The 15892-nt window shown below is 42.0% G+C and overlaps 1 protein-coding gene and 1 pseudogene across 1 annotated transcript; one reads left to right on the forward strand and one right to left on the reverse strand.

The window, feature by feature from the left end:
• Positions 1-2751: 2751 nt before the first annotated feature.
• On the reverse strand, positions 2752-4140 carry LOC114706226 (olfactory receptor 10Q1-like). The gene has a single exon (XM_028888569.2). It carries the CDS (start codon positions 4065-4067, stop codon positions 3132-3134), a length of 936 nt encoding a protein of 311 aa, XP_028744402.1. The 5' UTR covers positions 4068-4140; the 3' UTR covers positions 2752-3131.
• Positions 4141-7348: 3208 nt separating this feature from the next.
• On the forward strand, positions 7349-12383 carry LOC114706227 (annotated as a pseudogene).
• The last annotated feature ends 3509 nt before the right edge of the window (positions 12384-15892 follow it).

Consider the following 15892-nt stretch of genomic DNA (forward strand, 5'->3'; position numbering starts at 1 on the left):
GAGATTAATATAAATTGTATTTTTGACATAAAGAAACAAATTTATAAATGACTACATAATAAAACAGTACATGCAAAGAAGCAAAAGATCCCAAATCTTTTTTTTTTTTTTTTTTTTTTTTTTTTGGTTTTTCGAGACAGGGTTTCTCTGTGTAGCTTTGTGCCTTTCCTGGAGCTCACTTGGTAGCCCAGGCTGGCCTCGAACTCACAGAGATCCGCCTGGCTCTGCCTCCCGAGTGCTGGGATTAAAGGCGTGCGCCACCAACGCCCGGCTAAGATCCCAAATCTTTATATGTTAACTCTATAATTACAGTTATTTTTAGGATACAAAAGATATCTAGTTTCCCAGAGAACAGGAGATATTAAATGAATACTTTTCTCACAGAGGACCAGAGAAGATACAGTCCAGTGATGTAGACTGGACAGGAAACTCACTGTTGAGTCTAGCGATGGCAGGGATATCAAGAGTACTTTTCTCTATATTGTCCCCTTACATCTAATTTTATTGTCAAGTCAAAAGCTAATTCAGAGGCTTCTCCTCACATATTCTTAAGTTATTCCTTTGAGCTATTTCCCTCTGAAGCATTTATCCAATTATTCTTTATCAAAAAAAATTGGGAGTCAGATATAAGAACCTGAATGATCAGAGAAATGACGGAGAAGCCACCAGTGACCTCCTCTCTCTTCCGTTCCTCAATACAAAAAGGCTGAGATCCCCTCTCAGCCCTGCCTTACTACTTCCTTTCTCCTATCTGTACTCAGTCCTCCAAGACTGCTATGGTTAATTTTGTTCAGCTAGTGGCTACCTCTGCCCTCTGACTCAAAGCAAACTTTATTGTCAGAATGTAATCAAAATATCATACAACATACCTCTAAGAAAATAGTCTCACTTCAGTAGCTTCCAGAAGATGGCAGAAGTAAAGAAGACCTAGAAAGGAACTGTGTGTGGGATGGGGATTATGACATTTTTGTTTTCATTATTAATTTCAAATGTCACAGCATACACTGTCAAACTATTGGACAGATGGTTTTGTTTGCTGCAGTCTGCACACAGCCTCCGTATACAAAATAACTAAATGGTATTAACTTTGGCCAGGATATGGAGGACTGTTTTCCCCACAAAGCTACATTGTTCATTGTTACTGTCCTTCCAGGTATCTCTGACCCTTTGGTGCTTCTGAGGGCAGACTCACCACTTAAGCATCATGACAGAGGTGATAGGAAGGACAAACTGAAAAAGTTGAGCAAGGTTGTAGATAGATAGTGTTTAAAGATTTTCTGTTCCATGTTTTATTTAACAATGCTTCTTGAGTTCAATCCACACAAAGATTAATTGTTGAATGAATACAAAGTCTAGAGAAATGTGGCCATGGTCATGTTTATTTGTTCAATGAAGGGTCCAACAAGGGGCCAAGCTCCCTCAAGACAAATGAGAGTTACTATATTTGGTGAGAGGAATGAACAAATAGGAAGTAACCATTGTATTAAAATTGATTGTTTTAGTGTCTAATAGCCCAGGCTAGTTTGCCAGCTCCTTGAGAACAGGAACCTTATCTTCAAGTTTTCTGTATTCCCAGTGTTTAATCCAGTGCCTGGACAATTGAGGTGCTCATTCATTCAAGATATATCTCTTTCTAAGTATTATGGTAGAGGGAATCACAGCATCCATAACATGCAGTCCGGTCTGTGGGGTGGGAATGGAACCATCAAATACTTTCTCATAATCAGTATACCTAATCGATGTCCCAGGATCATAGGTGACATCTCAATTAGATAGGTTATTAAATAGAGACTGGAGAGATAGCTTAATCAATAAAGTGCAAAAGGGCCTAAATTTGATCCCTAGGACACATATTAACAAATCTAAACATATTGGCATGTGCTTGTAGCCCCAGAGCTGGAGGGGTAGAGACAGGTGTATCACTAGGGCTCACTGGACATTCAGTCTAGCTGGCTTGGTGGGCTCAAGGCCAGTGAGAGACCTTTTTTAAAAAAATGTAAACAGCACACAAGGAATGTGGAATGAGAATATCCAAGGTTGTTCTCTGACCTCTACATCCACATAAATGCATATACCTGCCCCCCTCCATGCATGCACCTTTACCTGCATATACCCATACATACACATGTATCTTCACATGTGAACACACATGTAAGCACTATACACACACAGAGAGAAGTATACAATCAATCAACGTCTGAATACATTCCTGTTCCAAAGCTCATGGGATTTCATAGTTCAGCCAAATGGCCATTTCTTAGGTAGCTGTTATGTGCTATGTGCTGGGATAATAGAAATTAATCATAGTTTTCACCTTCAAGGAGCTCCCAGGCTGGTAATGGAGCATACAAATAATTATAGCACTAAAAATGCATAAGCACATGTGGTCACAGAGAAGGGACACCTCCTTCAGCTGCTGGGTCAGCTATGGGCAGCCTGCTTTAAATGTTAGGTTGGTCCTTTAGCAAGATGTAAGCCATGAGGGGTCATTTGGCCCAGAGTGGAAGGAAAGAAATCCAATACTGAAGTGCCTTGGGGAGGATAGTGGGGAAGTTGAGTGTAGATCACAGTGTTGGCAGATTGCAGATCCTCATTCATAATGTTAGTGCTGCTCCTTCACTTTGTATTGTTTCTTAAGTAATGTCTAAGCTATCTTTTGGTGGCACAGGAATTCAGATTCTGGGCTGCTTATTCACTTCTAACTCTTTACCTAGCTTTGATCAGGAAGTTTCTTATATTTGTATTCTCCTTGGTTCTTTAGCCAGAGAAGCTTTATTTGGGTCATCCTATCACCTTGCTCATCAGTGTCCTCTCTGGCAGTGCTCCTGATCAAATTGTTTATGATGGAGAACAGAAAAGCATCTAAAATGCAGAATATTCTAGTTATTCTCCAATCCATAAGAAACTCTGAAACCGTTTCCACACCTCAAAAATCTTAAGACTCAGTTCATCTTCCCAAACACAGAAAAGTGAGCAGTAAGTTTCATGTGCACCCAGAACCATGCAGAAGCCTCAAAAGAGAGCATGGGAATATAAAGTGTTCATTGAGATGACTGAGTTGTTGAAAAATGGTCTGGTTACAGTTGTTGGGCTGTGCCTTCCTTTTCAATTTGTATTGGGCTACCACCTCATCAGTTGTGGCTCACCAGGAGTCTCCTGAGGGCACCTTTGACTTCCTTGTTCCTCAAGCTATAGATCATAGGGTAGAGCATTGGGGTTACATTGGTATAGATTAAGGATACAATTTTGTCCTGTTCCGGGGTGTAGCAGGACTTGGGACGAATGTAGATGAATATTGCACAGCCATAGTGCATAATAGAGACCAACAGGTGGCCAGCACAGGTGGAGAAAGCTTTGCTCCTGCCTTCTGCTGAATGAATTCTGAGGATGGCAGCAATAATGAATCCATAGGAAAACAGGATCAACAAGAAGGGTATCAACAGAATCAGCATGCAGACAAGGAACACTGCAATCTCATTGGCCCGTGTGTCAGAGCAGGCTAAGAATAGAACGGCAGGAATGTCACAGAAGAAATGGTTGATGACATGGGACTGACAGAAGGGCAGGAGGAATATCAGCGTGGTAAGGGTAAGTGAAAGTGTAAAACCACTGATGCATGCCAGAGCCAACATCTGCAAACAGAGTGCCCTGGTGATAATGAGTGTGTAACGCAGGGGGTTGCAGATGGCCACAAAACGGTCATAGGCCATTGCAGCAAGGAGGAAACACTCTGCTCCACCCAGGGCAATGAAGAGGTGCATTTGTAGAGCACATCCAAGGACTGGCATTCGCTGGTTTTTGGACATGAAATTGGCCAGCATGTTAGGGACAATAACTAATATGTAGCAAATTTCAATGGCAGATAGGTTCCTAAGGAAGAAATACATGGGTGTCTGAAGGCAGGTATCAATGAGGGTGATGAGCACAATAGTTGTATGGCCTGCTAGGGTGATGAGATGCATAATTAGAAAGAGTCCAAAAAAGAGAATCTGTAGTTCAGCCAGGTCCCCAAAGCCTAAGAGAATAAATTCAGAGCTTAAGGTGTGGTTTTTCTTCAATGGTTCCATGTTTTAGTCTCCTTTGTAGCACTACTGGGCTGGAAAAGAGATTCTTCTAGCAATTCTCTAAGCTGTGAGAAATCCTAGAGCCCTTTTCACAGATGGGGATCTAGTCTGCTCTTCCAGGCATAACCCTTGACCTCATTCTACCAGCTTTTAAAAATCCTGCCCTTTGTTGGTACAGAATGAAAGACAGCTTGTGTGAGAGTACTTTAATTCATCTAAATATAAAGTTGTTTTTCCTAGACCTTAAGGGAATGCTTCCAACAGAGTTGCTATACATTTTGAACAGTTATCTGAGATAAGAGTAGAGGCTGAGATGGGTATATTAAATAAGGCTTACATGGAGACTGAGCCTGTAAGGTTATTGGTTGGAAGAATTCCTGTAGGAAGGAAGGTGTAATTAGTTAACCTTAGATACTTTCAAATTTGTACATTAGTTACATTGTTATCTCCTTGCCACCACCTCCAAACTCCTAGGATTTCTGCATTCAATGGGCTATGAACAGGAAGTCAGAGAGGAACGCCACATACCATGCAGTAGCTGCTTTCTTCCCTGTGTCTTAGCTCTTTGTGGAGATTCTCATTTTTGTGTCACCTCCTAAATGTCTCCTCTAACCTACCTCTTGGTTGAATTAGTCCCTTCTCCATGCTCCCACAGCCTTCCAGGCTCCTATAACCACATTGTTTACCACTGATTCCTATAACTCTTTGATTATTTCTCTGTCTATCTTACCCCCTTATTGGTTCCAGAATGGCAAGAATGATGTTTCATTCTGCTTCTCAAGCAATGGCTGTTACATAGTAGGAGCATTAATAATCATGTGAGTGTTCCAGCTTTGACCTGGAAGTACTACCCCCATTGAGGCTTCCGGTAACTGTCACACCTATGAGGCAGGGCTGAGAGGGAGCCTTTTAGACCTGAGATGTATGGGCTCTCTTGGTTCTTGGATCCTGGACGCTGGATGTAGACCAAGCAGAGTTCTCCAGAGAACACCGCTGGACTGCGCTACACCTTTCCCGGACCCTGTAACCTATCCCTTTACTTGTAACTTACCCCACAAAATAAAACTCCCTTTTAACTACGTAGAGTTGCCTTAATACTACACCAATAATGTGAGCCTGCTCACCTGTTGAGTTTCTGAATGAATGTCAGTTTCTCATTTCTTCATGCTCCACAGTTGACACCAGGTCTGGCCTAGAGAAGAACAGGTAGCAAAAGGCTAGACTAGGTTATAGGATAGGATCAGGGAATAAATAGGACAGAGCTGGAACAGACTTAGGGGCAGTGGATGGTTAAATTAGCAATGCCTTGTCTGATTTCAGAGATGCTTACTTTCTCCTTGCCTTGGTCCAAAATAGAAACAAAAAGTTTTATTGTCAGTTTCTGTTTTCGTCCTATGCTCCCTTCCATCACAGGATGAGAAATGGGGAAGTTTTCCAGGGGTTCTAGGTATTCAGAAAAATCAAAAATCGTTAAGAGGTGCTGGAGAGATGGCCCAGGTGCTTGCAGAGAACCTAGGCTTAGTTCCTAGCACCCTAGGATGGCTCACAACCATCCCCATCTCTAGTCCCAGGGGATATAGCACTCGCTTTTGGCATCTGTGGGTACCAGGCACACACATGGTACACATACATACATGTAGACAAAACACCCATATGCATAAAACAAAATAAATAAATGTAATTTTTTAAGCATTAAGGACTTTGTGGGAGTGGGATTGCTACCAAAAGAGTTGATTTTGGGGGGATGTGACATTTCTACTTGGACCACTGAGGCTCAGAGTGGTACTAGCAAAATCAGAAAGCTGATTTTGATTAGGGCTTTCTTTGGCAAAGATGGTGGTTGTACTTGTGGTTTGCATATTGAGTAGTATTTTGGTATACATTTACCTAACAGGTGCACGTGACAGATCAACATGCCAACTTTTCACATTAAAACAGAGTACTACAAAGCCTTTTTCCCTGAGTGACCCATCCTTTGAGCCTGCTCCTATCACTGGCACTGCCCCAGATATTACAATAAGCCCTTACTCAAATTTCTGTGTTCTATTGGAGCCTATCCTAGCACAAGCTTCCTTCTTCAGCCATCTCCACCTATAGTAACAAAAACTCTGGTGAAAAGATTGGCAGAGGCCAAGGTGAACAGCCTCTTTCCCCAACAGGAACCCAAATAGCTTGAGCTTAACCCCTTTCTATGACTTAGCCCAGCCTCTCAAGTTACCTTCTTCATGCTCAGCCTCCCCCACAGTCTCTTCATTATCCCTTAATAACACTGTGAATAAGAGTGTGATTCTGGGTATCTGTCCTTTTCTGGATGCATACCCTTGACTTTAGCTTTGCCACAACCAGTCTTTTCTACTTTTTGCTCCCATGTCAGTGCTATGGAGATATGGGAATTTCTTTCTTTCATTAGGCCCTAAACCTTGAAAATACAAAAATTCTGAAAATAGAAATCATATATGATCAAAATATTTAACAGTAAGAAGGATCAGTTAATGTAAAAATTTTCTGCTTCTTCCATTCTTCTCTCTTATTCTCCAAGAAAAACCATTTCCTTCTGTTTTGTCTTGTGCCTATAAACACCCATTTTGCAGGGCATGGTGGCAAGTATCTGTAAACTGAGAACTTGGGAAGCTTAGGCAAGATGAGCAGGAGTTAAAAGCCAGCCTGAGCTATATAGTGATTTCCAGGCCAGATTGGGATAGATGAGACTCTGTATACACACATAAACACACACACACACACACACATACACACACACACACACACACACACGTGTGTGTGTGTGTGTGTGTGTGTGTGTGTGTGTGTATATATATATATATGAGCAGTAACCACTAACACATTAAAATATTAAATGAGATTATGGTATACAAACTGATGATTATTATAATATATGACCCTTAATAATATATCTGAGAGGATTTTAGTCAGCACAGATTAGTTACTTCATTTTTTCTAGTTGTTGCATTGCATTATTTGAGTGCTCTGTAAGTTAATGTATTGTAATTTATTAAAATTGCATATCAGTAACACATAGTATAACGAGTAAAGAAAAACATAATAAAAATAAATTAAGGTCTAATCAGTCTCATTATTTGACATTCAAGTGGTTTTCTTTTTTTATTATATTTGATGCTACAAAGCACATTCCAGGACACAGAGCAGTTGCTAGACTATGAAAACTTCCAGCGTATCTTCCTCTAATCTTTCCTCACATTCTTGATCACTCCTAGAAAAGAGGCCTAGGTTACCTGGGAGTGCCAAATATGTGCCTGAGGGGGAACATGGCAACCTGCCTTATCAGGTATCTTCCTGTTACCATCTTCTGTTGTGGAACCTGAAAAGAACAAAGTAGACATGTTCAGAGATCACTAGAGCAAACAAATGGCTCTTACCTGGAAGTACAGCTTCCCAGAGCCCAGACAGTGGTTTTCAAGACTGTTAGTCTGGAACATGGAGAACAGTCCTTAGAAATATTGCTGATGGCTCTAGGAAGAGTGTGTCACCTTAGGAAGAGCATGTCTTTATAATAGTTGCCATGGTTTGTTACTTGCTTTACATAGCAATGAAGGCAGAACTCAGAAAGTCCTAGGAGAGGTCAGAAAGGGAGCCGTTCTGGGATCCACTCACCAAGGGGACTGCTTTCCCCAGGTCACACAGCTAGCTGAGGCCAGGCCCAAACCTCAGTGACTATTGTTTGATTTGATATACAGATATACTATAGCTTTTGGCAATGTTGTTCATAAGTCAGATCTGCAGAAACTTCAGTCCCTGTTGTGCAATCACTATAGTGTGAACAGGGTGGATTTGAAAGGAAGGCAAAAACCATAAAATTCAGCTCAGGCCAAAAGTGGGCAATGAAATCTGAGATTGATATCCTGATAAGTATTTCCTTCCACTCTGCTGAGTTTCACAGCTCTCTATAATGGACAGTAAGGACAAAGGGCTCTCAAGATGTCCATTTTTTTTCTTTTTTTATATTTTATTTAGATAACTTTTTTTTTTCATTTATTTTACACACCGACTGCAGTTTTCCTTCCTTCTTCTCCTCCTGGTCCCCCTTCACCCCCCCAACCACTTCCCATCTACCCCTTCCCCTTCCACTCCTCCTCTATCTCCATTCAGAAAGGGGCAGGCCTCCGATGGGCTTGAGCAAAGCATGGCACATCAAGTTGGGGCAGGACTGAGCTCCTCGCCCTTGTGTCAAGGCTGGGCAAGGTAATCCAGCATGGGGAACAGGTTCCCAAAAGCCAGCTAAGCACCAGGGACAGGTCCTGTTCTCACTGCTAGGAGCCTTACAAACAGACCAAGCTACACAACTGTCACATCTGTGCAGAGGGCCTAGGTCAGTCCCATGCAGGGTCCCTAATTGTTGGTCCAGAATCCACAATCTCCCACCAGCTCAGGTCAGCTGTCTCTGTGGCTTCCCCCATCATGGCCCCATGGCTCATACAATCCCTCTTCCCTTTCTTTAGCAAGACTCCTGGAGCTCAGCCCAGTGCTTGGTTGTGGATCTGCTATGGGTTATCTTTCTGTACACTGTGAATATATGTTGTTGCCATTGGTTAATAAATAAGCTTCTTTGGCTTATGGCAAGGCAGCTTAGAGGCAGGCAAGAAATCCAAGCAGAGATATGGGAAAGAGACAGGTAGGAAGAGAGATGCCAGCCTGCTGCCCAAGGAGCAACAAGATGCCAGCAGACTGGTAATGCCACAGGCACATGGCAATATATAGATTAATAGAAATGGGTGGAGTTAAGATATAAGAGCTATCTTACAAGAAGCCTGACCCATAAGCCATACAGTTTATAAGTAATATAAGCCTCTGTGTGTTTACTTGAAACTGATTGGCTGCAGGACATGAGTGGAAGAAATTTGTTCTGACCACGGGGACTGGCAGGACAGGAGAAACTTCCAGCTACATGGATCTCTGCATCTGCTTCCATCAGTTACTGGATAGAGTATCTCTGATGGCAATTAGGGTAGTCACCAATCTGATTACAATTGATGGCCACTTCAGGCACCCTCTCTACTATTGCTAGGAGTTTTAGCTGGTTATATTTAGTGTTATATTTGTGGATTCCTGGAGGTTTCCCTGGTGCCAGGTTTCTCCCTAACCCCCAAATGCCCCCCATTAAGACATCTCCTTTGTTAATCTCCCACTCTGTGTCTTGTTCCCAATCTGCCCCCTGCACCCAACCCACCCAAACTGCTCCCTCAAGTTCCCATCCCTCCACCCTCCCTCCACCCTCAGTTTACCAAGGAGATCTCTTCTATTTCCCATTTCTGGGAAAATCCATGCATCCCTCTTTGGGCCCTCCTTGTAATCTAGCCTCTCTGGGGCTGTGGATTGTAGGTTGGCTATCCTATACTTCACTCCTAATATCCACTCATGAGTGAGTACATGCCATGTTTGTCTTTCTGGGCCTGGGTTACCTCAATCACGATTATTTTTTTTCTAATTCCGTCCATTTGCCTGCAAATTTCATAAGGTCATTATTTTTTTTAACAGCTGAGTAATAATCTATTGTGTAAATGTACTACATTTCCCTTATTAATTCTGTGGTTGAGGGGCATCTAAGTTGTTTCCAGGTTCTGGCTATTACAAATAATGCTGCTATGAACATAGCTGAGCAAGTGCTTTTGTGGTATGATTGAGCATTCTTGTGGTATATGCCCAAGATTGGTATAGCTGGATCTTGAGGTAGATTGGTTTTCAGTTTTCTGAGAAACCACAATATTGATTTCCAAAGTGGCTGTACAAGTTTGCACTCTCACTAGCAGTGGAGGACAGTTCCCCTTGCTCCACATCCTCTCCAACACAGGCTGTCATCAGTATTTTTGATCTTAGCCATTCTGACAGGTGTAAGATGGTATCTCAGAGTTGTTTTGATTTGCATTTCCCTGATGATGAAGAATATGGAGCAATTCCTTAAATGTCTTCCAGCCATTTGAGATTCTTTGGTTGAGAATGCTCTGTTTAGATTTGTACCACATTTTTAATTGGATTATGTGGTGATATTTTATTTGTGCTGAAATGTGGTGATATTTTATTTGTGCATTAATAAAGCTTGCCTGGAGACCAAGGGGAAAAGGCCAGCCATTTTAAGTAAACAAAGAAGTCAGGCAGCACACGCCCTTAATCCCTTAGCAGGCAGGATCTCTGTGTGTTCAAGGCCACACTAAAGAACAGAGCCAAGCGTGGTAATACACGCCTTTAATCCCAGTACCAACCATAGAGACCTGAAGGTTTGTACAGACAGACAGAAAGTGACAGAGCTGTGTAGGAAGAGAAAGTGAGGTAGCTGGGCTAAGAGCCAATGAGAGAGCAGGAAAGCAAGGAATATAAGCCTGGGTAGGCAGGAAGTCATGCTCCTTGGAAGCTGCAGAGTTGGTGAGGTGAGGTTAGCTCCTGGCTTTCCATATTTCCCTTATCTCTCTAAGGCTTTAACACAAATTTCTGGCTCCCTGTTTTTTATTTAATAAGACCATTTAGAAATTCAACTACAAGATTATTTGATATTTTGATGTCTAGTTTTGAATCAAAGACCCTGATATAAATCTACACACCTATGAACACCTGATTTTTGACAAGCCAAAATTATACAATGGAAAAAAGAATTCATCTTCAACAAATGGTGCTGGCATAACTGGATATAGACATGTAGAAGAATGTAAATTGATTTATATCTATTCTCATGCACAAAACTCAAGAACAAGTGGATCAAAGACCTCAACATAAATCCAGTTACACTGAACCTGATAGAAAAGAAAGTAGAAAGTAGCCTTGAATGCATTGGCACAGGAGACTACTTCCTGAATATAATGCCAGTAGCACAGACACTGAGAGCAACAATTAATAAATGGGACCTCCTGAAATTAAAAAGCTTCTGTAAGGCAAAGGACATGGTCAATAAGACAAAACGACAACCTACAGAATGGGAAAAGGTCTTCATCAACCCCACATCTAGCAGAGGGCTGATCTCTAAAATATATAAAGAACTCAAGAAACTAGACATCAAAATACCAAACAATCCAATTAAAAGGCTTCCATTTTTAATCTACATTCTTAGTTGCTAGAATGGCATCTATCATTACAAAGCATAGGTAATAAGAATTACAGAACCTTGACAATGGTATAATAGAGTTGCCTAACCTCCTGGGGCTAGGAGGGAGAGCAGTGTTGGGTTCTAGACAGCATCAGGGAGAAGGCCTCCCTTTGTACAACACAAAATGAGAAACATGAACTCCAAACATCCCTCTATGAGCTTAGAATCATGCACAATTCTCTTTGAACCATTCCAGTAGTTTCTATCTCTGCATGTACTCCCAGAAGGGCTCCCACTATTTCAAGGAAATAGGACTTTTCTGGGTCTTTGACTTTCTTCTTTCTCTTTCCTGTCTTTTTGTCTCTCCTCTTGGCCACAATTTCTAAAACTAAAACTACTCTGTTTTGAATGGAAACAAAGGCCTTCAAAACTATTATTCTAAGCACCCATGGAATATGCTTTGAGAAAAGCTGTGATGTTGTTTTCTTTGCATTTAGAAATCATGTGGGACAGTAACAGCATCATTGGATCCACTTCTAGGAATGTCCACTCTAACATTGAGATATGATGTTGTTACCTAAAAATGTGGTATCCCACATTATAGCTATGCTGGAACACATGTGGCCTGTGGAATACAGGTTGGACACACCTGTAAGCCAAGCCAGCAAACAGCTGAAAACCACAGGGAAGGCCTGGCCTGGAAGCTGAGAGCTTTCATTCACAGAGACCATAGGACTCTTGTAGCAGGCAGCTTTTGTAACCATAATAATTGAGCATGGGCCTGAAAGAGGGAATGGAAAGGAAGAGGTTTCAATTATAAACTTAATACTTTCAAAGTAAGGCACTTCAAATGAGACCTAAGATACGCTGCCTATGCAAATTGTTTGATGTTCTGAAACAGTGAAAGTGAGTCCCAGTAAGTTAGAAGATAAAATTCATCATGAGCTTTCTGCTCTTGCATTGGATTCAGAGGGAGAAGGCATGGTTTGAACATACAAAATGACACAGGTGACTTTGTAGACCATGTTGCCATAGAAATGTTCCACTCACAACCATATCATTGGTACCAAGGACCATGAATCAATCCAAATGAATGTGGCTTAAATTAACAAGGTTACAGACAAGTTAAATAGCCAGTTTAGAAACTGTGCTATCAGTGGGGCCATTACAGGATGAGTGAGTCAGATGATTCTGTTGTGTGATTGGTAAAGGCTCAGAGAATCATCTCAAAGAACCTTTCACTGGAGGTAACTGTGAATGTGAAACAGTAGTCATAAATAAACAATAAAAAATTCATCATGAGTCATTGAACTAACATGGATGTTGGGTTAAGTTTCAGAACTCTGGCTCCACAAACTACCCAGAACCCCATTTAAGGCTGAAAAGATATTGGAGAGAGTGAGTTGGGACTTCAGTCTCTTTCAATTTTACCTAATAGATCAATAGACATATTTTGATCTTTTTAAAATAATTTCATTGAACTTAAACTTGCAAATAGTATTGATTTTTTTGAATTTTGAACTTTATTGAACTTTATTGTCTTCCCAGGGAAAAAAATCTATGGTAGGAAAGAATTCATATTTGGAACAACTAAACAGACTGGACTTATTATTAATGTTAGCATTCAGGCATCTATACTGGCCTATCCTTAGGGTCCTGACAGGATACATCCTCAGCTGCAGCCACTAAGAACATCCCCTGTGCTCATTCACTATGTTTCCTTATAAAAGGTGGGCCTTGCCCACCTCGCATTTCTTTCTCTTCCACTGCTTTTGTCCCCAGGGACTGGTCTCCTGCCCCTCCTTTGCCCCCTTCTCTGTCCCTTCTTTATCCTCTTCCAATAAACCTCTCATGTGAGCCCTGTTGTGTGGTATGACTCCTTCCTTCCATTTTTAAATAAATTGTAACAATTAGAGCAAATTCTAACAATTGTAGTGTGATCTTGTAGAAGCTTCTGGGAGATATATTGGGCAATGGTGGCTAGAGATAATTTGAGATGAAAAAAAACAGAATAAATAATAAAATTTTGCCAATTGATACACCATATTTGTGGGAAGGGAAACAGAATAGATTCTACAGGTGGATGGGGGTGGGTGTGTATGGGAATAGGAGGGATCAGTTGGGGGAGAGGGATGGAGAGTATGGTGAGAAACAGCTGGAATTGGGGGGCATTTGGGAATGGTGTGGAAATATAGTGCCGTGGAAACTTCCTGGAATCTATGCAGTGACCATAGTGAGGACTCCCAATAATGGAGGATATAGAGTCTGAACTGGCCAACTTTTGTAGTCAGCAAGGCTTCCAGTGTTGGAACTGGGTTACACTTAGTTGAGTTGTTGTCCAAGGAAGTCCTGTGGAGATCTCTATACAGCCCAGGCTGATGCTAGGACAGAAGCTTGTCCTCTGAAAACTGACAGTGGGGCCCCATTGTTGAGGACTTCCACTCGGCTTAAAGAACATAGAGAGGTCTAGCTGGTGTGGGCTTGGAGCCTTCACCCCTGGGTTTTATTCTCTTTAGTGTGGGAAGGTACTCTCTAGACTATGGAAAGAGAAACATGGACACCAACCCAGCCACAAAACCCTCCACCTACAATCTGTCCTGCCTGCAAGATGCACTGGGGCAATGGTGGTTCAGAACTTGTGGAAATGGCCAACCAATGTTTGGATTAATTTGAGACTCATGCCCTGAGAGGGATCTTACGCTCAATACTGCCAGGCTGGCCAGGAACTGGAGACTGGATAGCCCAGAGACCTAGGGTAGAAGCAAACACCACTGGCAAAAAAAGTCAGTGGAATAATTTCTAACAATCTGCTATACTCATAGATCAGTGGCTCGTTTTCAGAGAGGCTTCCTCTGGCAGCAGAAGGGAGTGGGTGTGGAAAGTCACATCCAGACATTATGTGGAGAGAGAGTTTAATTGGAGGTCTCAATTGGGTCCCTCCCGATGGAGTCAGGGAACCCTTTGAAAGAGGGGAAAGAAAGACTATAGGAGTCAGAGAGGATGGAGGATACCAGGAGAACATGGCCCACTGAATCAACTAAGCAGGGCTCACCTGGGCTCACAGAGTCTGAAGTGGCAAACACAGGGCCTGCATCAGTTCTGCTGAGGGATGGTTTGTATGCCAAATTGCTCTGATTGGTCAATAAATAAAACACTAGCCAGTGGCTAGGCAGGAAGTATAGGTGGGACTAACAGAGAGGAGAAAAGAAAGAACAGGAAGGTGGTAGGAGTCACTGCCAGCAGCCGCCATGACAAGCAGCATGTGAAGATGCCAGTAAGCCACGAGCCATGTGGCAAGATATAGATTTATGGAAATGGATTAATTTAAGCTATAAGAACAGTTAGCAAGAAGCCTGCTATGGCCATACAGTTTGTAAGCAATATAAGTCTCTGTGTTTACTTGGTTGGGTCTGAGCGGCTGTGGGACTGGCGGGTGACAAAGATTTGTCCTGACTGTGGGCAAGGCAGGAAAACCAAAGCTACACAGTTCCTCTGAGTATATGTTATGGCTGTTAGCTTGCTGTTTTTGTGAGACTCATAACAGTGGGAGCGGGTGTATCTCTAACTCTTTGCCTGCTTTTGAGACTCTTTTCCTCCTATTGGGTTGCCTTGTTGAGTCTCAATACGAGGGCTTTTGCCTTGTCTAATTGTATCTTGTTTTGTCCTGTCTGGCTGTTGTCTCTTGGAGGCCTGCTCATTTCTGATGAGAAAATGGATTGGGAGTGGTTCTGGGGGAGAATTGAGGTGGGAGAGAGGTAGAAAGAGTGGAGGGAAGGGAAACTGTGGCTGGGATGTATAAGAGAAGACTCTATTTTCAACAAAAAGAAAAAAGAAAAAGAAAAAAAAAGAAAAAATTTGACTATTGACAAGTCTCTTGTAGAATATTTTACTAGGCAAAGATGTGTTATATTTGTTTATGCTACATTTGTTTAACTATGTAAAGATATGTTGTATTTGCATTAATTAAATAAAATTAATCTGAGCTCATAGAGGTGGGGTTAGCAATTAGTTGTCAGGAAGTAGTTGGGAGGAGCATAGCATGGGTTTTTTAGTTGAGGTGGTATGGAAGGAGAGGGATTCTGGCGATGCCAGGAAAGAGAGAAAGTTAGCCAGTTGCTACTCCAACTCTCTGGAATTCACATGTTTTCACCCTAGCCTTTTATTAGAATGATAGAGATTTAGTTAAAGCTACCTTTAAGGGCAGCAACAGAGCTATTATCTGGGGGGAACAGAATTCCCTCCAGGCTACACAGCCTGAGTGGCTGGCATGTTAGTAGTTTAAAGTGCACCACTGTGATGAAGGTAAAATAGCAGTCTTTTTTAAGTGACTATTGTGGGAAATCCTTAAACAGATAATAAAATTATTTGCCACTTTTATATTACCCAATTTTTTTCTTTTCATTTTTAAAATTTATTTATTAAATTTAATTTTACATATCAGCCATGGATTCCCTTGTTCTACCCTCTCCCCCCACCCCCCCACCCCTGCCTTTCTCCCAGCCCACCCCCCATTCCCATCTCTTCCAGGGCAAAGACTCCCCTGAGGATTGAGTACAACCTGGTAGATTCAGTCCAGGCAGGTCCAGTCCCCTCCTCCTAGGCAGAGCCAGTGTCCCTGCATAAGCCCCAGGTTCCAAACAGCCAGTTCATGCACTGAGGACAGGACCTGGTCCCACTGTCTAGATACCTCCCAAGCAGATCAAGCTAATCAACTGTCTTATTTATCCAGAGGGCCTGATCCAGTTGGGGGCTCCTCAGCTATTGGTTCATACTTCATGTG

The sequence above is a fragment of the Peromyscus leucopus genome, chromosome X (assembly GCF_004664715.2).
Source record: "Peromyscus leucopus breed LL Stock chromosome X, UCI_PerLeu_2.1, whole genome shotgun sequence".
Taxonomy (NCBI): domain Eukaryota; kingdom Metazoa; phylum Chordata; class Mammalia; order Rodentia; family Cricetidae; genus Peromyscus; species Peromyscus leucopus.